Source organism: Salmo trutta, chromosome 17 (assembly GCF_901001165.1).
Source record: "Salmo trutta chromosome 17, fSalTru1.1, whole genome shotgun sequence".
NCBI lineage: Eukaryota > Metazoa > Chordata > Actinopteri > Salmoniformes > Salmonidae > Salmo > Salmo trutta.
The window spans coordinates 32819277-32841458 of record NC_042973.1 but is presented as its reverse complement, the minus strand read 5'-3'; the positions used below and the strand labels follow the sequence as shown (position 1 = coordinate 32841458).

At 46.2% G+C, this 22182-nt stretch overlaps 1 protein-coding gene across 1 annotated transcript in view; it reads right to left on the bottom strand.

The window, feature by feature from the left end:
• The window catches only part of ptprq (protein tyrosine phosphatase receptor type Q), a 53180-nt gene that overhangs the window by 26453 nt on the left and 4545 nt on the right, over positions 1-22182 (bottom strand). The window contains exons 5-24 of the mRNA XM_029696534.1: positions 19362-19431; positions 19079-19278; positions 18381-18609; positions 18094-18222; positions 17822-17968; positions 17444-17607; positions 12190-12697; positions 7805-7966; positions 7534-7713; positions 6540-6647; positions 6137-6418; positions 5823-5931; positions 5565-5737; positions 2258-2608; positions 1902-2177; positions 1628-1779; positions 1349-1490; positions 938-1219; positions 622-839; positions 323-485 (exon numbers count right to left, since the gene is read on the bottom strand). Coding sequence (XP_029552394.1) covers positions 323-485; positions 622-839; positions 938-1219; positions 1349-1490; positions 1628-1779; positions 1902-2177; positions 2258-2608; positions 5565-5737; positions 5823-5931; positions 6137-6418; positions 6540-6647; positions 7534-7713; positions 7805-7966; positions 12190-12697; positions 17444-17607; positions 17822-17968; positions 18094-18222; positions 18381-18609; positions 19079-19278; positions 19362-19431 — 4045 coding nt within the window. The remainder of the gene's footprint in view (positions 1-322; positions 486-621; positions 840-937; positions 1220-1348; positions 1491-1627; positions 1780-1901; positions 2178-2257; positions 2609-5564; positions 5738-5822; positions 5932-6136; positions 6419-6539; positions 6648-7533; positions 7714-7804; positions 7967-12189; positions 12698-17443; positions 17608-17821; positions 17969-18093; positions 18223-18380; positions 18610-19078; positions 19279-19361; positions 19432-22182) is intronic.

Sequence of the window (22182 nt, the reverse complement as noted above, 5' to 3'; positions counted from 1 at the left end):
CATAATTCTAGCTCCAAGACGCCGACAGTTAGAAAAAAACAACAATGTAGATTGTGCTGATTTATTGGCTCATTGGCACTGTAGTCAAAACAATTATGTCATATCTGAATTATGTAATCTTTATGCACATTCACCATTGTATTAGTACATTGTATTAGTATAAAATAATAGATTTTTCTCATTTTTTGGAGCATACAATATAGCTCGGTATTTGTATTATTTATTTTAAACAGTCTTTTTTGCTCATCTTTGTCAAGGGTTCCAATCCTATTGGATGTGACTGTATGTGTGTGTGTGTGCGTGCGTGGGTGGGTGTACTTACTCCCAGCTAGTGTGTGTGTGTATCTCCAGGGTGTGTGTTCTCCTGGCCCAGCATTAGTAAGGGCTGTGATTCTGAAGCGGTAGAGGCGGTACTTGGCCAGAGACTGGAGAGTGATGCTCCTGTTGCCCTCACCACCATCAGAACCATTCACTGACACCAACACCTGACCAGGAACATCATGAACATGAACATGATGTTGAGTTCAATGTTAGGAAATTCATTCTGCAGATATACATGTAGACAGATGTACGACACAGCAGCTTAACAACATTTACATTCAGATATCCAGGTAAACATACCTCCTGATCCACGCAGCCTGGAGCCAGGGAAGGGCTCGGCTCTGGGAGGGGTGTGGCTTCAGAAAGGGGTGTGTTGAACAGGCAGTCAGGTGACAGCAGCTGCACGGTGATGCGGTACTCAGTGAGCATGCCCAGAGCAGAGAGGGGAGCAGCCCATTGGAGCGTCACGCTGGTGGACGTGGCCTCTGACACACTCAGGAAGCGAGGGACACCAGGAACTGCAGGGGGATATAAAGGTGGGTTGAGGTGGTACAGTTCATCTGGTCTCCTGGTGTAGTATACGTGTGTGTGTGTGCGTGTGTGTGTGTGTGTGTACCTGACTCGGGGTGTGTGTAGGCAGTACAGTTGTCCTGGTCTCCTGGGCCGGCAGAGTTGACAGCTGTTACGGTGAGTGTGAATTCTGCGTCCGGCACCAGCCCGCTGACCGTATACTGGTTTGTGTCAGCCTGGTGTATGTATGACTGTGAGTCTGAGTGTCTGTCCACCTGGACCTGGTAGTACAGGATGAGTCCATTGGGGTTGGCTGGATGCTCCCAGTGTAGAAACACAGAGTCCCAGCCCAGCCCAGAGCAGGACAGGTTACCCACCGCCTCAGACACTGAAGCCAGGAGACACAGGGTTTATGCAAAAGGATTAATAGCCAATTCCACATGCATATGGCGCTTTATTTCTAGTTCCACAACCACACATACCCACACACACATACCACATACACCCACATACATACCGGACTCATTGGTTGTGAAGGACACAGGAGTGCTGTACTGGTCTCCATGACCCACTCTGGTGTAGCTAAGCACACTGATCTCATAGGAGCTGTGAGGCCTGAACCCACTCAGCTGTCCTTCTGTCCACGGACCTGTAGAGTTCTGAGAGAGAGAGAGAGAGAGAGAGAGAGAAAAAAAATTAGGACATCTTCTAGACAGAACATAGCAAAGTTGCAGCACTCCAGTTTAAAAATGTTAATGTTTCTTTGTGAGTGTGTGTGTTTGTGTGTGTGCAGTACCTGATATCTGATTGTGTTTGTGTTAATCTCCCAGATCCTGAAGCCGTAGTTTGTGACCACACCATTGGGTTCCAGAGAGGGTTCCCAGGTCAGCCACACAGAGAAGGCTGTGTGGTTATACAAAGACAGGTTCCGGGGAGGAGACATCGGACCTGGTTGAACACAATGTTAGAGTACATTACTGGCCTTCATCTGTATAGCAGCAGTTGGATGGATTATGGTAGGGTAGAGGTTAGAGGTTAGTAGGGGTTAAAGGTGAGAGGTTAGAGATGACCTGCTTCATCGGTGTGCAGCATCAGTAGTAGCGGGGGTCCGGAGCCCTTGCGGGTGGCTGCGGTGATGGAGAGGTTGTAAGCTGTGTAGGGCAGGAGCTGTGTGAGTGTGAGGGTGGTGTTGGGGGTGTGTGTGGTGTTGGAGCCGCCAGGGCCGAACATGGTAAAGGAATACTCTGTTATCTCTCCGTTGGCCTCCAGGGGGCGCTGCCACACCACAGACACTGAGGAGGACGACAGGTTCCTACTAGACACCAGCACTGGAGCTGAACTGGGAACTGGAGGGAGAGAGTGGGTTAATAGTATGTATGTGTATGCACATGTGTGCATTTGTGTGTGTGTGTGTCTGTAGACTCACTATCATCATCAGTCCTCACGTGCAGCAGGCTGGTGTGGTTGTGGGCCGGGCCGGCGCTGGTTGCCGGGGTAACGGTGAAGACGTAGGGATAGTACTTCCTCAGTTTGGTAAACAGGAAGACGTTATCGTTGGTTGTTTTGGTGATGGTATTGTTGACAGCGGGGGGTCCGGGAGGGTTGGTGTTAGGGTAAGAGGGGTTCAGAGGTTTAGGGGGTTGGGGGTGTCCTGCTTCCTGCAGGGTGAGCAAGTAGAAGGGGCGTCCATTGGGTTCCATAGGGGGGTCCCAGCTTACTATGATGGCTGTAGAACTGAAGATCTGAGCACTGAGATTGTGGACCGGATCACTGGGCACTGTGGGGAGAGAGGGGGAATTAATATCACTGACTGAACTACATCATTCTTCAGACTCTAGTCCTAGCACTAGAAGAACACTACAGGTTATTTGTGCTGTATATACACATAATACTACATCTACACCCAAACCAGCAACATTATCAACCAATCAAACACTGGAGCCACCCCAGGGAGAAAAACACACCAACAAAAATAAAACAGCACTTCGTCATCATCATCATCATTAACAACATCATCATCATTAACATCTTCATCACCCCATGAGCCATATGGAGAGAATAACATCAGTGTGGAATAAAACAAGAAAACTTTGACCAGAGAAACAAAAAAACAGAGACATTTTGAATAGCAGATACTCATCCTGGCCACACCCACTTCCGGTGTCCATCCTCTAAGCTCCGGTCACTGAGTCTGACCATATGGAGAGAGCAAACTGAGCATGTGCACCAGGGGAAACAGGGATGGAAAGAAGGAGAGACGCAGAGATGGAAGATATAAGGAGGGAGGGGAGACCTCAGTGAAGGCAGATTGAGAGGCTGGTGAAGTGGATGGATGGGTGGAGGAGAGAGGGCGGTGTGTGCGTGTCTGAGCCCAGGGCAGTGAGCCCTGCTGGGCTTGGCAGGGCAGGAGAGGCAGGGTGAGCTGGAGGTCCCGTGGCTGGAGCACAGAGGCAGAGACACACAGTCAGTATTAGAGACATCTTCAGACCGAAACAAGAGGCAGTCAGTATTACACGTCAGGTGAAGGCAGCAGTCTGTCTACACAATTTTTCCCAAAATCACATAAAAACAAAGAGATCATCGTCAAATAGGAACAATAACTACATTTCTTTTGAATAACACAAAAGCTACTATTTTTATCTACATCATTTATTTGACAGGGACATTGCTACTTCTTGTGATCATCCAGATACTGCCATTTAAAAATGATTCATCTGCATCTTAAGCTACAGACTAAACTACTAACACTAATACGATAATGACCTACTCACAAAACTACACGATAAAACATCTCTACTGGATGTATGTTGATAGCCAATGTGTTTACAAAAGAACTGGATGCCTGTATCATTGCTCTGTTTGGAATATAAGACATTATCAGATATCCAACAGGTCAAAGAGTAAACTTCCAAAGGGTTCAGTAAAAGGAGATACAAACTGGTTGTCTGAGGTACGGAGGCCTCGGAGGGACAAAAAGGGCCAGTTTGTCAGACTGACAGACTTACCTCCTTTTACCAGCCAGCTGAAAGTTACACTTCAATCGCAGAATTTTTACGTGATTTTATCAAGTTCAACAAGAGGTTGGAAAAAACAGTGCAGTCTCTCTCTCTCTCTCTCTCTGTGTGTGTGTGTGTGTGTGTGTGGTGTGCGCGTGCGTGTGTGTGTGTGTGGTGTGAAACTGACCGCCATCTGGGGTGAGTAGGTCTAAAGGATCAGTACGGACCCCTCCGTCCCCCTGCATGGTGCTGGAGGTCAGCCAGAGGCTGTAGTTCTGTCCTCCTCTCAGGCCAGACAGACAGTAGGACAGGTCCTCCCCCAGAGAGACAGGGTCCAGCTTTGACACTGGGATACGCTGATGGAGAGGAGAGAGAGAAACAATGCCTTTACAGTAGAAAATAACACACTTTTAAACATGAGCGTACAGTGTGTGTGTGTTACTCACCTGCTTTATAACAGCGTTATTGTCTGTGTAGTATACAATGTAATGCTGTATAACTCACCTGTTCTGTGACAGTGGTATTGTCTGAGTAGTACAGAGTATAGTGAAGGAGGATTCCATTTGGCTGAGTGGGGGGTTGCCAGAGGACAGTCACTGAAGAAAAGGTCAGGTTCACCAACGACACATTCTGGGGTGGGTCAAATGGCACTGGAAGAGAATTGCAGGAGTGATTTGGTGCAAGTTGCATGTCACTTGTGTTTACTAAAAATGAACTGGAGGCATGTTCAGTTGGGACTACAAGATTTTCTCAAAGGTTTGTGTGTGTGGGTGTTCATGCATGCGTGTTTGCCATACGTATATGTGTGTGTGTACCTGCGTCAATAATACTGAAGCTGATGTATATGAGGACTCCCCCGTCCCCCAGGCGCGTCCAGCTGGAGACAGAGGCGTTGAAGCGACTTTCTGAGTCAACGCTGATCACCACCGCTGTACCTGTTACATTATGCCACACCTCAGATGACTCATTCCTACAGGAGAGAGAAGGAAGGAGGAAGAAGAAGAGGTCGTGTTGGAGCTGTGTTGGAGCTGGCCATGTTGCAGCTGTAATTCATGCTTCAATCAGAATGCCTCATCCCTCAACATCTTTTTCAACATCACATCAGCAGTAGGTTTCAAACTAACGATCAATATTGAAATCAAACTCACCAGACTCTGACTATGTAGTAGAGGATCTCAGAGTTGGCCTCTTTCGGCGGTTCCCATGACAATTCTACCTCGTAGTCTGACAACTTCCTGGCTAACAGGAACTGAGGGGGAGTGTCTGGGTCTGAAACACACTTCCTATTATTTAAGACCAACCACGTCCCTAGGGGAAATGGACTGGAAGGAGGAGAGAATGTTAGCTAAACGCTCCTTGATCGTTGGAAATATCGCCTGCATGCTGGCTCATCTGTAAGCACAGCCCTGTGAAGTAAAGCTGGTTGGTTAGAAGTGATGGTTTTGATGTTGTTAAATAACACTGTGGTAGCCCCTGACCTTTGACCTGTATTGTCAGAGGATCAGGAAGACTTGAGACAAAGGAAGTGAGAGGAGGTGATGATGAACCTTCTGTGGTCCAGGGTCTCTGGTCTTAACACCATAGTCCACTACGCAGCCACCTGAAACACAATGACCCTAACCATGGTCTCCCTCTACCTCCCCCCTCTTACCCCAGATCCCTCACTCCATTGGGGTGATGTATAATGGTTTACTGCGGTGGTTCTGGGGTGTGTTTGTGTGTTAGAGAGGCTCTCACCATCCTCCAGTGTGGTGATGTTGAGTGGGTCACTGCTGTGGTTTCCAGGGCCCATTCGTGTGTGTCCCTTCACCACCAGAGTATATTGCGCAAACTTCCTTAGGTGAGTGATCTGGACGTGGCTAATGGGTGTGGTCAGGTTGAGGAAGTGGGAAGAGTTTCGCAGCTCAAGGCTGTAAATCAAATCAAATCAAACTTAATTTAAAGTGCCTTTTCATCATGAGACAGTACAAATCCAGAATCCATGCAGAAATGTACCTGTAGTGCGTGATAACTCCATTGGGCACTAGGGGGGGTTCCCAGGTCACATTCACCTCATTGGGACTGACGGACTCATAGGACAAGCCGTAGGGAGGACTTCCCGGTACTAGAGGGTACACACACACACTTCAATATGTGGCGTTAGTGTGTGCATGTGCCTAGTTTGTGTGTGTGTGAAATAAATGGTCAAATAGGGGGTGCTTATATTTGTCCTGTTTCACTGCATGTTCAAGTGGGTAACCACTCGGAGAGTGGTGTGTGTTTGTATGTACTGTATGTGTGTGTGTATGTTTGTGTGTGTGCAGACTCACCGTCCTCCCCAGACAGCATAGTGAGTGTGTCTGAGGTGTGGTTCCCGTGTCCGAGGCGTGTGTATGCTCTGACAGACACGTTATAGTAGGAGAACGGCATCAGCCCTGTCAGAGTCACTCTGGGGACAGAGATGTTCAACACTGCCACATACGATTGGTTCTCGTACAGGACCTCATACTGTTGGATCACCCCATTGGCTCTCTCCGGGGGTGACCAAGAGAGGGTGGTGGTGGAGGGAGAGGTGTCTACCACTGTTAATCCTATGGGTGGGGAGTCAGGTTCTGAGAGGGAGAGCGAGAGGGATAACATTGGACTCTCTATCATGAAACCCACATAATGAGAGAGTTGGCTGTGGGGGTGTGTGTATGTATGTGTGTGTGTGTGTGTGTGTGTGCCAGGTACCATCCTCAGGTGTGACAGCGAAGATATCATCTCGGTCAGACAGAGAGCTCTCTCCTACAGCAGTAGATGCAGCCACTCGCAGCTTATAACCTGTATACTTCCCCAGCCCTGAAACACACAGCAAGCAGCTTATAACCTGTATTCTACCCCAGCCCTGAAACACACAGCAAGCAGCTTATAACCTGTATACTACCCCAACCCTGAAACACACAGCAAGCAGCTTATAACCTGTATACTTCCCCAGCCCTGAAACACACAGCATGCTGTTTATAACCTGTATACTTCCCCAGCCCTGAAACACACAGCAAGCAGCTTATAACCTGTATACTACCCCAGCCCTGAAACACACAGCAAGCTGTTTATAACCTGTATACTACCCCAGCCCTGAAACACACAGCAAGCTGTTTATAACCTGTATACTTCCCCAGCCCTGAAACACACAGCAAGCAGCTTATAACCTGTATACTACCCCAGCCCTGAAACACACAGCAAGCAGCTTATAACCTGTATACTTCCCCAGCCCTGAAACACACAGCAAGCAGCTTATAACCTGTATACTTCCCCAGCCCTGAAACACACAGCAAGCAGCTTATAACCTGTATACTTCCCCAGCCCTGAAACACACAGCATGCTGTTTATAACCTGTATACTTCCCCAGCCCTGAAACACACAGCAAGCAGCTTATAACCTGTATACTTCCCCAGCCCTGAAACACACAGCAAGCAGCTTATAACCTGTATACTTCCCCAGCCCTGAAACACACAGCAAGCAGCTTATAACCTGTATACTTCCCCAGCCCTGAAACACACAGCAAGCTGTTTATAACCTGTATACTTCCCCAACCCTGAAACACACAGCAAGCAGCTTATAACCTGTATACTACCCCAGCCCTGAAACACACAGCAAGCAGCTTAACACCAATACATCTTCACAGGCTTGAACCAGGCCTGTACCATGTGTGTATATGTGTACATACAGTATGTGTGTGAGTTACCTGTGAGCAGTACGCTGGTGTTGTGGGTAACTCTCTGCAGGGCCTGGTTGCTGTGCAGGTTGAGTACGTAAACGGTGTAATGTGTGATTCGTCCGTTGGGGTAGAGAGGCGGAGTCCAGCTGACCAGGATGGAAGTGGAGCTAACATTCTGATAGGACACAGCCACCACCGAGCTAGGAACTATGACAACAACAACACACAACAATAAAGAACAATAATAAACAACAATGATACTACTAAAAAACAATGTATATATAGTGTCTATGTGTACCTTGCTCGCGGGTCTTCTCAGAGACGTGTGAGGGAGGACCCTCTCCAATAGCGGTAGCCGCGGTAACGGTGAAGGTGTATTCAGTGAAGGGACTAAGACCAGAGACGAGGTAAGACAGCTCCTCAGACTTCATGTCTATCACCTCCTCTCTCACATACAGTCCTGGAACAAACACACACACAGTATAAAGGACAGACTGTAGTGCAAGGTAACACACCTCACTCTACTCATCAACTTCTGTAGTCTTCAATCAAGTTTCAAGTTGTAATGTCACATGCAGAAGTACAGTGAAATACATTTATTGCTTTAAACCCAACAATGCAGGAATCAATAGTAATGCAATACTAAAAGTATCATAAGGTAGAACAAAGAAAACACGAGAAATAAAAATAAGAGAACACAAGTAAGTAAGGAAGCATACAAAAAGTTACACAAAATGGCGCTGGAAGAAATGGCAGCAGTTTTACGGGCGCCAAACCAATTGTGCTATTATGTGGGGTTTTTTCGCATTATTTGTAACTTATTTTGTACATAATGTTTCTGCAACCGTATCTTATGGCAAAAAAGAGCTTCTGGATATCAGGACAGCGATCAATCATCTCGGATTAGACAAAGATTTTTTCTACAACAAGGAGGACGCACAGGACATTCTCCAAACGCCCCACAGGGCCGACATCCCCGTTATTTGCAAGAGGAAGCGACGCAGGTACAGAGGACAAAGAGCCGGATGCCTGGTCAGGACCCGGAAAAGACGAGTGGGAAAGCTGCCATTACCGTCAATACTACTCGCCAACGTGCAATCATTGGACAATAAATTAGACGAGGTACGATCATGAATATCCTACCAACGGGACATCAAAAACTGTAATATCCTATGTTTCACAGAATCGTGGCTGAATGACGACATGGATATTCAGCTAGCGGAATATATGCTGCACCGACAAGATAGAACAGCACACTCCAATAAGACGAGGGGGGGGGGGGGGGGGCGGTCTGTGCATATTTGTAAACAATAGCTGGTGCACGAAATCTAAGGAAGTCTCTATATTTTGCTCGCCTGAAATAGAGTATATTGTGATAAATTGCAGGCCACACTACTTGCCTAGAGAGTTTTCAGCTATAATTTTCGTGGCTGTTTATTTACCACCACAGACAGATGCTGGCACTAAGACCGCACTCAGCCAGCTGTATAAGGAAATAAGCAAACAGGAAACCACTCACCCAGAGGCAGCGCTCCAAGTGGCCGAAGACTTTAATGTGGGGAAACTTAAATCAGTTCTACAAAATTTCTATCAACGTGTCAAACGTGCAACCAGAGGGAAAAAAATTCTAGATCGCCTGTACTCCACACACAGAGATGCGTACAAAGCTCTCCCTCGCCCTCAATTTGGTAAATCCGACCACAACTCTATCCTCCTGATTCCTGCTTACAAGCAAAAATTAAAGCAGGAAGCACCAGTGACTCGGTCTATAAAAAACTGATCAGATGAAGCAGATGCTAAACTACAGGACTGTTTTGCTATCACAGACTGGAACATGTTCCGGGATTCTTCCGATGGCATTGAGGAGTACACCACATCAGTCACTGGCTTCATCAATAAGTGCATCGAGGACGTTGTCCCCAAAGTGACTGTACGTACATAACCCAACCAGAAGCCATGGATTACAGGCAACCTTCACACTGAGCTAAAGGGTAGAGCTGCCGCTTTCAAGGAGCGGGACTCTAACCCGGAAGCTTACAAGAAATCCTGCTATGCCCTGCGACGAACCATCAAACAGGCAAAGCATCAATACAGGGCTAAGATTGAATCATACTACACCGGCTCCAACGCTCGTCTTATGTGGCAGGGTTTGCAAACTATTACAGACTACAAAAGGAAGCACAGCCGCGAGCTGCCCAGTGACACGAGCCTACCAGACGAGCTAAATCACTTCTATGCTCGCTTCGAGGCAAGCAACACTGAGGCATGCCTGAGAGCATCAGCTGTTCCGGACGACTGTGATCACGCTCTCCGTAGCCGACGTGAGAAAGACATTTAAACAGGTCAACATACACAAGGCTGTGGGGCCAGACGGATTACCAGGACGTGTGCTCCGGCATGTGCTGACCAACTGGCACGTGTCTTCACTGACATTTTCAACATGTCCCTGACTGAGTCTGTAATACCAACATGTTTCAAGCAGACCACCATAGTCCCTGTGCCCAAGAACACAAAGGCAACCTGCATAAATAACTACAGACCCATAGCACTCACGTCCATAGCCATGAAGTGCTTTGAAAGGTTGGTCATGGCTCAGATCAACACCATTATCCCAGAAACCCTAGACCCACTCCAATTTGCATACCGCCCAAACAGATCCAGAGATGATGCAATCTCTATTGCACTCCACACTGCCCTTTCCCACCTGGACAAAAGGAACACTTATGTGAGAATGCTATTCATTGACTACAGCTCAGCGTTCAACACCATAGTACCCTCAAAGCTCATCACTAAGCTAAGGATCCTGGGACTAAACACCTCCCTCTGCAACTGGATCCTGGACTTCCTGATGGGCCGCCCCCAGATGGTGAGGGTAGGTAGCAACACACCTGCCACGATGATTCTCAACACTGGAGCTCCGCAGGGGTGCGTGCTCAGTCACCTCCTGTACTCCCTGTTCACCCACGACTGCATGGCCAAGCACAACTCCAACACCATCATTAAGTTTGCAGATGACACAACAGTGGTAGGCCTGATCACCGACAACGACGAGACAGCCTATAGGGAGGAGGTCAGAGACCTGGCCGGGAGGTGCCAGAATAACAACCTATCCATCAGCATAACCAAGACTAAGGAGATGATTGTGGACTACAGGAAAAGGAGGACCAAGCACGCCCCCATTCTCATCGACGGGGCTGTAGTGGAGCAGGTTGAGAGCTTCAAGTTCCTTGGTGTCCACATCAACAACAAACAAGAATGGTCCAAACACACCAAGACAGTTGTGAAAAGGGCACGACAAATACTATTCCCCCTCAGGAAACTAAAAAGATTTGGCATGGGTCCTGAGATCCTCAAAAGGTTCTACAGCTGCAACATCGAGAGCATCCTCACTGGTTGCATCACTGCCTGGTACGGCAATTGCTCGGCCTCTGACCGCAAGGCACTACAGAGGGTAGTGGGAACGGCCCAGTACATCACTGAGGCTAAGCTGCCTGCCATCCAGGACCTCTACACCAGGCGGTGTCAGAGGAAGGCCCTAAAAATTGTCAAAGACCCCAGCCACCCCAGTCATAGACTGTTCTCTCTACTACCGCATTGCAAGTGGTACCGGAGTGCCAAGTCTAGGACAAAAAGCTTCTCAACAGATTTTACCCCCAAGCCATAAGACTCCTGAACAGGTAATCAAATGGCTACCCGGACTATTTGCATTGTGTGCCCACCCCAACCCCTCTTTTACGCTGCTGCTATTCTCTGTTTTTCAAATATGTATAGTCACTTTAACTATACCTTGATGTACATACTACCTCAATTGAGCCGACCAACCAGTGCTCCCGCACATTGGCTAACCGGGCTATCTGCATTGTGTCCCACCCACCACTCGCCAACCCCTCTTTTACGCTACTGCTACTCTCTGTTCATCATATATGCATAGTCACTTTAACCATATCTACATGTACATAATACCTCAATCAGCCTGACTATATGTAGCCTCGCTACTTTTATAGCCTCGCTACTGTATATAGCCTGTCTTTTTACTGTTGTTTTATTTCTTTACTTACCTATTGTTCCCCTAATACCTTTTTTGCACTATTGGTTAGAGCCTGTAAGTTAGCATTTCACTGTAAGGTCTACTACACCTGTTGTATTCGTCGCACGTGACAAATAAACTTTGATTTGATTTATATACAGGGTTAGTCAGTTCCAGTACCATATTTACAATGTGCAGGGATACTGGAGTGATGGAGGTAGATATATATAGTGTTAAAGCTGCAATATGTAACTTTTTGGGCGACCCAACCAAATTCACATAGTAATGTGAATTATAGATCTGTCATTGGTATTGAAAGCAAGCCTAAGATGCGGTGGATCTGTTCTTTGTGCTCTATTTCTATGCTTCCCGTTCTTAAGTTTTGCGTTTGCGTCTTACGTTCGGTTTTGTACACCAGCTTCAAACAAGTGAAAATACTATTTTTTGGGGTATTTCAAATATATTTTACAGCGGTATAGATTGTACAATGATTCTCTACACTTTGAGTGCTTGTTTGGTCATGTAAACTGAAATTAGGAGAAATATTATAATTTTAGCAACCAGGAAAGGGCAGAGCCATTTCTGCATATTGCACATTTAAAAGGGTTTAGAGGTTAAAAGGTGAAATGGTTATAGGTTAGGAGTGAGTGCAGTACCTCCCGGGGTGCTGGAGGCTGCAGACCTGGTGGAGGGGAGTGTCTGGAGGTGTCCAGTGACTGCAGGTGCAGAGCGGGTGGAGAGGCGTGGCTGGCCAGAGGTGAGCTGGCCGGGCTGTGAGTGGGCAGTGAGCCAGGGGAGGGGTGTGGCCGGGGTTGAAGAGGTCAGGGAGAGGACAGAAGTCCCTGAAGTTACAGCATCAAAGGTCTGGTCAGTCCCAGTCCCAGGGCCCATACTGGTCAGACTGGGGCTCTCAGTGACTGTGGGGACAGTGTAACTGTTGTGGTCAAGGTTAGGATTAAGGTCAGGGGGGGTTGAAGCGCTGTGTGTGTGGCTGGTTGTGGTCATGGTCATGCCGGTGACGACCGTGTGGTCGGGCAGGGTGACCGTAAATGCAAGCGGAGAGGTGGTCAGGCTGAGGTCAGCTGATCTCTTACGCCGCAGAGAGTCACCAGGGATACCTGGCACTAATGTTCCATCACCATGGAGATCAGTGTCATTTAGGTTCTGAAGATAAGATGAAAACATCAGGCACACACACACACACACACACACACACACACACACAATCGTTTGTTTTACTGTCTTTGTGGGGATCAAAACATTTGCTTCCATTCAAACCTACCCCTAACCATTACCTTAAACCCTAACCCTAAACCTAACCCCTAGCTCCTTACCCCTAATCCTAATTCTAACCCTAACCCTAATTCTAACCCTAACCCTAAACCAGGTATGGGCAACTTTGATGGGGGTGTTGGGGGCCACAAAAAATCTGAACCCATCATGAGGGGCCGCAGTTGCTGGGGGTCAGGGGTACCCCGACTCAGTTCCTAAATTAAAAATATATATATACAGTACCTGTCAAAAGTTTGGACACACCTTCTCACTCAAGGATTTTTCTTTATTTTTACTATTTTCTACATTGTAGAATAATAGTGAAGACATCAAAACTATGAAATAACACATATGGAATCATGTAGTAACCAAAAAAGTGTTAAACAAATCAAAATATATTTTATATTTCAGATTCTTCAAAATAGCCACCATTTGCCTTGATGACAGCTTTGCACACTCTTGGCATTCTCTCAACCAGCTTCACCTGGAATGCTTTTCTAACAGTCTTGAAGGAGTTCCAACATATGCTGAGCACTGCTTTTCCTTCACTCTGCGGTCCAACGCATCCCAAACCATCTCACTTGGGTTGAGGTTGGGTGATTGTGGAGGCCAGGTCATCTGATGGAGCACTCCATCACTCTCCTTCTTGGTCAAATAGCTCTTAAACAGCCTTGAGGTGTGTAAGATGGCGCCTAAGCAACTTTGTAGTATTTCATTTTTTTGTGTTATTTCTTACATTATAAGCCCAGGAAATGTTTTGTGTTATTACATATAGCCGGAAATAACTTTTGGATATCAGAGCGGCGGTAACTCACCAGCATTATGACCGGGAATACAACTTTTCCGAATTGGATCCTTTGTTCGTACCTCCCAGGGTAATTGAACTGATTCCAGAGGCTTATCCAAAACACAGACGGTGGAGCAGAGGTGTTCGGAGTGGACTTCTAGTCCAACTCAGGAGGCACGGACACCATCCACGGCTTCCGAGTATATTACTCGCTAATGTTCAGACTCTGGATAATAAAATAGACGAGCTCAGGGCGAGAATCTCCTTCCAGAGGGACATAAGGGATTGTAACATACTCTGTTTCATGGAAACATGGCTCTCTCGGGATATACTGTATTTGTCCATACAGCCAGCTGAGGTCTCTGTATATCGTGCAGACATGAATAAAGAACTCTCCAGGAAGAAGAAAGGCAGAGGTGTATGTTTCATGATTAACCACTCATGGTGTGATTGTGATAACATACAGAAACTCAAGTCATTTTGTTCACCCGACCTAGAATACCTCACAATCAAATGCAGACTGTATTACCTCCCAAGAGAATTCTCTTCGGTTATAGTCACAGCTGTGTATATTCCCCCTCAAGCCGATACCACGACAGCACTCAAAGAACTTCACTGGATTTATGCAAACTGGAAACCACATATCTGAGGCCGCATTTATTGTAGCTGGGGATTTTATCAAAGCAAATTTGAGGAAAACGCTACAGAAGTTCTATCAGCACATTGACTGTACTACTCGTGCTGCTAAAACACTCAACCACTGCTATTCCAACTTCCAGGATGCCTTCAAGGCCCTTCCCCGCCCTCCCTTTGGCAAATCTATATAGGCAGAAACGCAAACAGGAAGTACCCGTGCAATGGACTATTCAACGCTGGTCTGACCAATCGGAATCCACAATTCAAGATTGTTTTGATCATGCGGACTGGGACATGTTCCAGGTAGCCTCTGAGAATATCATTGACGAATACACGGATATGGTGACTGAGTTTATCAAGAAGTGTATAGATGTTGTACCCACTGTGTACAATTAAAACCTACCATAACCAGAAACCGTGGCTCGATGGCAGCATTTGCGCAAAACTGAAAGCGCGAACCACCGCATTTAACCATGGCAAGGTGACTGGGAATATGGCAGAATACAAACAGTGTAGTTATTCCCTAAGTAAGGCAATCAAACAGGCAAAGCGTCAGTACAGAGACAAAGTGGAGACGCAATTCAATGGCTCAGACACGAGACGTATGTGGCAAGGTCTAAGGACAATCACAGACTAGAAAGTGAAAACCAGCCACGTCGTGGAAACCGATATCTTCCGGCCCAGATGGCATCCCTAGCCGAGTCCTCAGAGCATACGCAGACCATCTGGCTGAAGTGTTTAGGACATATTCAATCTGTCCCTATCCCAGTCTGCTGTCCCCACTTGCTTCAAGATGTCCACCATTGTTCCTGTACCCAAGAAAGCAAAGGTAACTGAACTAAATGAATATAGCACTCACTTCTGTCATCATGAAATGCTTTGAGAGGCTAGTTAAGGACCATATCACCCGTACCTTACCTGACTCCCTAGACCCACCTCAATTTGCTTACCGCCGCAATAGATCCACAGATGATGCAATCTGCCCTATCTCATCTGGACAAGAGGAATACCTATATAAGAATGCTGCTAATTTACTATAGATCAGCATTCAACACCATAGTACCCTCCAATCTCATCATTAAGCTTGGAGCCCTGGGTCTGAACCTCGCCCTGTGCAAATGGGCGACCCCCAAGGTGGTGAAGGTAGGAAACAACAACTCCACTTCGCTGATCCTCAATACAGGGGCCCCACGAGGCTGCGTGCTCAGGCCCCTCCTGTACTCCCTGTTCACCCACGACTGCATGGCCAAACACGACTCCAACACCATCATTAAGTTTGCTGACGACACAACAGTGGTAGGCCTGATCATCGACAACGATGAGACGGCCTATAGGGAGGAGGTCAGATATCTGGCAGTGTGGTGCCAGGATAACCTCTCCCTCAATGTGAGCAAGATAAAGGAGCTGATCGTGGACTACAGGAAAAGGCGGCCCGAACAGGCCCCATTAACATCGACGGAGCTGCAGTGGATGGTCCAAACATCATGGTCCAAACATACCAAAACAGTTGTGAAGAGGGCACGACAAAACCTTCTCCCCCTCAGGAGACTGAAAAGACTTGGCATGGGTCCCCAAATCCTCAAAAACTTCTCCAGCTGCACCATCGAGAGCATCCTGACCGGTTGCATCACCGCCTGGTATGGCAACTGCTTGGCATCTGACCATAAGACGCTACAGAGGGTAGTGCGAACGGCCCAGTACATCACTGGGGCCAAGCGTCCTGCCATCCAGGACCTATATAATAGGTGGTGTCAGAGGGAACCCCATAAAATTGTCAGAGACTCCAGTCACCCAAGTTAAAGACTGTTTTCTCTGCTACCGCACGGCAAGCAGTACCGGAGCGCCAAGTCTAGGACCAAAAGGCTCCTCAACAGCTTCTACCCCCAAGCCATTAGACTGCTGAACAATTCCCCTCCCTTTTGTACACTGCTGCTACTCACTGTTTGTTACCTATGCATAGTCACTTCGCCCCCACCTACATGTACAGATTACCTCAACTAACCTGTACCCCTGCACTGACTCGGTACCGGTGCCGCCTGTATATAGCCTCGTTATTCTTATTCTTATTGTGTTACTTTTTATTATTAGCCTACTTGGTAAATATTTTCTTCTTCTTGAACTGCACTGTTGGTTATGTGCTTGTAAGTAAGCATTTCACGGTAAAGTCTACACTTGTTGTATTCTGCGCATGTGGCAAATAAAGTTTGATTTGATTTGACGCACACCTCCAACTCAATCATCAAGTTTTCAGATGACACAACAGTAGTATGCCTGATTACCAACAATTACGAGACAGCCTACAGAGAGGAGGTGAGGGCCCTGGGAGTGTGGTGCCAGGAAAATAACCTCTCACTCAATGTCGACAAAACAAAGGAGCTGATCGTGGACTTCAGGAAACAGCAGAGGGAGCACGCCCCTATCCACATCAACGGGACCGTAGTGGAGCAGGTGGAAAGCTTCAAGTTCCTCGGCATACACATCACTGACGATCTGAAATAGTCCACCCTCTTCAGCAGAGGTAACTCCAGGTCTTCCTTTCCTGTGGCGGTATTCATGAGAGCCAGTTTCATCATAGCACTGGATGGTTTTTGAGATTGCCCTTGAAGAAACTTTGAAAGTTCTTGAAATTTTCCGTATTGACTGACCTTCATGTCTTAATGGACTGTCATTTTCTTTGCTTATTTGAGCTGTTCTTGCCATGATATGGATTTGGCCTTTTACCAAATAGGGCTATCTTCTGTATACCACCCCTACCTTGTCACAACACAACTGATTGGCTCAAACGAATTAAGAAGGAAAGAAATTGCAGAAATTAACTCTTAACAAGGCACACCTGTTAATTGAAATGCATTCCAGGTGACTACCTCATGAAGCTAGTTGAGAGAATGCCAAGAGTGTGCAAAGCTGTCATCAAGAAAAAGGGTGTCTACTTTGAAGAATCTCAAACATAAATATATTTTGATTTGTTAGCAACTTTTTTGGTTACTACATGATTCCATGTGTTATTTCATAGTTTTGATGTCTTTACTACTATTCTACAATTTAGAAAATAGTCAAAATAAAGAAAAACCCTTGAATGAGTAGGTGTGTCCAAACCTTTGACTGGTACTGTATATATATTTTTCTCCACTTGTCTGAATTTGACTTGTTTTGGTATCCTTGTGAGGACTTCTGGTCCTCACAAGGATAGTAAAACCAGACCCACAGAGTGGTACCTGTGTTCCGATGAGAGTGATGTCCTGCAGCAGTGTGTTGTCAGACAGAACCAGGAGTCTGTACTGTGTGATCAGACCATTGGGCTGGGCAGGGCTTCTCCAACTCACACCCACCGACACAGAGTCTAGTGCTACTGCCTGCAGAGCCTGCACCGCACTGGGAGCTACACACACACACACACACACACACACACACACACACACACACGTGGAGAGAGAGAGAACCAGACAGTCTTAGAGACAATGTTAGAGAACCAGGCAGAATGTTTAGATGTTCAAGGTAGGAAAATACTCCTGCACTCACCTCATTGACCAATAGGGAAAGGAAAAGTACTGCACTGGTAGAGCACATCACTCAAGGCACGTGTCTGTTCTTACCCTCAGCATGTGTCAGTACAGCAGAAAAGGCCTCAGGCCCCAGCAGGCCAGCAGACTTGGCCCGGACCTCTACTCTGTAGTGTGTGTAGGGAGTCAGACCAGAGTACACAAACTTCAGGTCCCCTGTGCTGTTCTCATAGATAAACCCTGACACACACACACACACACACACAGTGTTAGGGTTAGATCTGCCACCTTCAGTGTTTTTGCTTCAGCAAGTATTTTAAATGTACTGTATATGTGTGTGTCTGCATGCGTGCGTGTGTGTGTACCTGTGGGGCCGTAGAGATGGGTGACGTAGCTGAAGCGTCCGGTAACAATAGTTGGCGGATCCCAGGAGACAGAGACTGACTTAGACGTCACATTCCATACCGACAGGTTGTAGGGTGGGTCCTCTGGGGCTGCAGCACACAAATATATATTGACATGGTGAGAGAGAGAGAGATGAAGCGAGGAATAGATAGAGAGACACGGAGGAATTGAGATGTACACGGTTATAGAAAGCAATATGGAGAGATGGGCAGAGATATGTAGAGAGGTGGAGTGTGTGTTTGTGTACCTGACTCAGGCATGCGGACCATGGTGGAGGCTACCTGTCCCTCTCCGTCGGAGGTGAAAGCGGACACTTCGAAGACGTATGCTGTGTAGGGACGCAGCTGGTCCACCCCTACGGATATTGGTACAGCCCATGTGGTGGCAGGTGGGACGGCTGACAGGGTGACAGGAGGAGAGGACGCTGTCACCTCTGATGGACTTGCGGTCCCACGAGACAGGATTTCTACTGCATCCTACACACACAGACACACACTATGTATTTAAGTACACAAAGACAGAGCTTATGTAACATTTGAAATGTTATGCTACATTTTTTAACTGCTAATGATATAATATTTTTAAAGCTTTCTAATGTTTACTGTTAATGTCTGATTGTTTTTGTCTTCGTTTTGTCGATGTTGTTTTATTTTTTCACTTGCTTTGGCATTATAAACACGTTTGTTTCCATGCCAATAAATCCACTTTCAATTTAGTTGAATAGAGAGAGAGAGTGAAAGAAAGAGAGGGAGAGAAAAAAAACTGGAGGCCTGTAGCATTGCTCTGTTTGGACCACAATATATTTTCTGAAAGTTGAAAAACCAGTTGAAAAAGCTAATCTCACATACTTCACAGAGGACCAAAGTTAAAACTGTTACCGATGTGGTCATAGTATCTCTAGACAGACAGAGAAAGAATGAGAAAGACAGAGATAGACATACGTACGTTGCAGTGTGGTAGCGCTACGGTCATGATGTCCTCAGCATCCAGCTCCAGCATGCGGACGGTCTGACCGGTACGAGCGTGTTTGGCTTTGACCGCAAACTTGTTGATCAGACCGTTGATGCGGAGCGGCAGGAACCACGTGACCACTACGAACGTGTGGTTCTGAGCAAATGCTGTCAGATTAGTCACCAGGCCGGGGGCTTGAGAAAGGGATAGACAAACTGATGTCATTGTCTGTGTGTATAAGTGTGTCTGTATTTGTATGTTTTTATTGGATACCTACGGGCCTCAGCAGTTTTGATGTACATAGACTTGCTATAGGGACCAATACCAGCAGAGTTTTCTGCTGCAACCTAGATTATATATATATATATATATATATATATATATATATATAGAGGGAGAGAGGGAGAGAGAGAGAGAGAGAGAGAGAGAGAGAGAGAGAGAGAGAGAGAGAGAGAGAGGAGAGAGAGAGAGAGAGAGAGAGAGAGAGAGAGAGAGAGAGAGAGAGAGAGAGAGAGAGAGAGAGAGAGAGAGAGAGACATTATTACTAATTCAAGATTCAGTCATCAGATCTCCCCCATGTTAATCTCTACCAGCGATCAGGGACGTTTACTGATGCAACAGCCACACAACACTAGCTCAGTGCTTTCTGTGGTGGTGGGGCAAGCCAGCAGAAAATACGGAGCGTTGCATCGTGATTGGCTCAGTGTTTTGTCACTCATGGGGACACTACGTCACCGCCAAGTCTAAGGGTTAGACCTAAAAAATTGTAGCCCTTTGGGTTCTGCCATCGAGTTACATTAGAAGTGCCCATCCAAGAAGGCTCAAGGTCATTGGCCACAGATACAATTAAGCAAAATCACGTATCTACAGTAACTTATCTTACAAGCTAGCAGTCATCATCATGAATCAAGTCAACGATCTACTGGCAAATGCTTTTCAATCCTTGTCATTTGAAGAGAAATAATGAAGAGAAATTCAGTGGAGTGGTTCTGTGGTCCCAATTCTGGGTTTAAGGGTCTCTTTTCCAAGCTTAAAATTATAAACATTCAACATTGGCCATGCTGTCAATCCAGTATAATTTCTGCCGCGCTCAAAACAACTGTTAACTCGGAACTGGGAAATCTTCAGTGAGTTCAAGACAACTGGGATCTTGGGGGGAAAAAACGAGCTCCGACTGGGAAAATACGTTTTGAACGGTTATCCAACTCGGGCCTCTTTCTAGAGCTATGACCTGAAGATCACTGACGTCATCATGATTTGACTTTGTTTTTTTCCAGAGTTCCCAGTTTTCTTGAAAGCGCCATAAATCCAGAGAATGCCAGACTTTGATGACAAAATTTACCCACGAAGGACCGCCGCGCCACATTCCTGTTCAAGTGAGCACATCACAACAAGGTGACATACTGACCAGACCGCACACGCGCATTTGTCCGCGTGCGCCATCGCATGTGAGTTGATTTTGTCTACCCACACCAGACACGATCAGGACACGTAGGTTGAAATATCAAAACAAACTCTGAACCAATTATATTAATTTGGGGATAGGTTGAAAAGCATTAAACATTTATGGCAATTTAGCTAGCTAGCTTGCTGTTGCTAGCTAATTTGTCCTGGGACATAAACATTGGGTTGTTATTTTACCTGAAATGCATGAGGTTCTCTATTCCGACAATTAATCCACAGATAAAATGGTCAACTAAGTTCATTTCTAGTAATCTCTCCTCATTCATGCTTCTTCTTCTTTGGACTTTATATGGCAGTTGTTAACAAACTTTAAGGTGCATTACCACAACCAACTGGACTGCAGTGTGGACCTCAGTTCATCTTTCAATCACCCAAGTGGGTATATGCTCCTAAAAACCATTGAGAAGATGGGAGAGGCAGGACTTGCAGCACGTTGAGTATCACAAATAGAACCAAGTTCTATTTTAGTGCCTGGCTACGCAGACGCTCGCTGACGCGCACGAGCAGTGTTGGTGCAATGATAGAATAAGATTTATGTGTGAATATACTGTATTTTGCAACGCTCCCGTCCGGTCTGGTCAGCATGTGAGTCCAAAAATGTCTTGTATGGTGCTGCATAAATGATGTAATATGCCACAGAGATATGTATACTGTAGCTAAGAAAGTAATACTAAGTGTATGTTGTGAGGTAAGCTGTTCGTAGCCCATGTGCCTCATCCTTATAATTTGGTATATTTTCCCTTCTTCATTTCATCTACTGTTCTGACTTGGTGGTGCACATGTAGCCTATAACATGTTTTAGAGAAATGTAATCATTGAATATTGTAAAAGCTTTCATCGTGTGCTTATATGCCCCCTTTATTTATCCTATGGTTCTGACTTGGTGAACAGGGAGAACGGCCCATGTTCTGAATTCTGTCGCTGTACATTTCCAAAGTGCTAATCAAATAGATATATTGACTACATCCGTCGTGGCTTGCTTATTAATGTCTTAATCGAAATTACGGATTGCCTCTTATCCGCTTGTCATCCCCTTATGCCATAGTTTGTACTTCTCAACTGTCAGTAGAAACCACATTTGTTTAAGCAAGTCAGCCATATCACCTATGTTTTTTTAAAGTCAGTGAATGAGGCTGAATTAACTGTTTCGCTGCCAGACAAGGCTCTGTTGATAGCCAAGTGTCGTAGTGGTAAGGTGTTGGGACTGCTGTCCTAACAGTTTGTGGGCACCGTTTGTCACCATTACAGTGCAACTAATGTATTGTTTAGTGTTGTGTTGTGTTGTGTAGTGGCTTTGCTGGCATGCATCTGGCCAAATTTTGGGGGGTTTGCCACACCAAGTATTACATGCTAGAATCACTACTGCACCTACTGTCAACAGCGCGAAACAAGAAATAAAAATAGGAACGCAAAGCTTTATCGTTGGATTTTATACAGAAATGTTTGGTAATCAACTACGAATGGCTTGGAGATCGCGATTGACCGGTTGGTGACTACTGCCCTACAGGGTCACAGTGAATCTATTGGTTTGAGTAATGACTACAAAATCACTTAGAGTAACTGTACTCAGATATATGAAGTGCAACAGGTTTTCTCAAAAGTTTTGATTAATGACAGCACATTGGGATTTACAG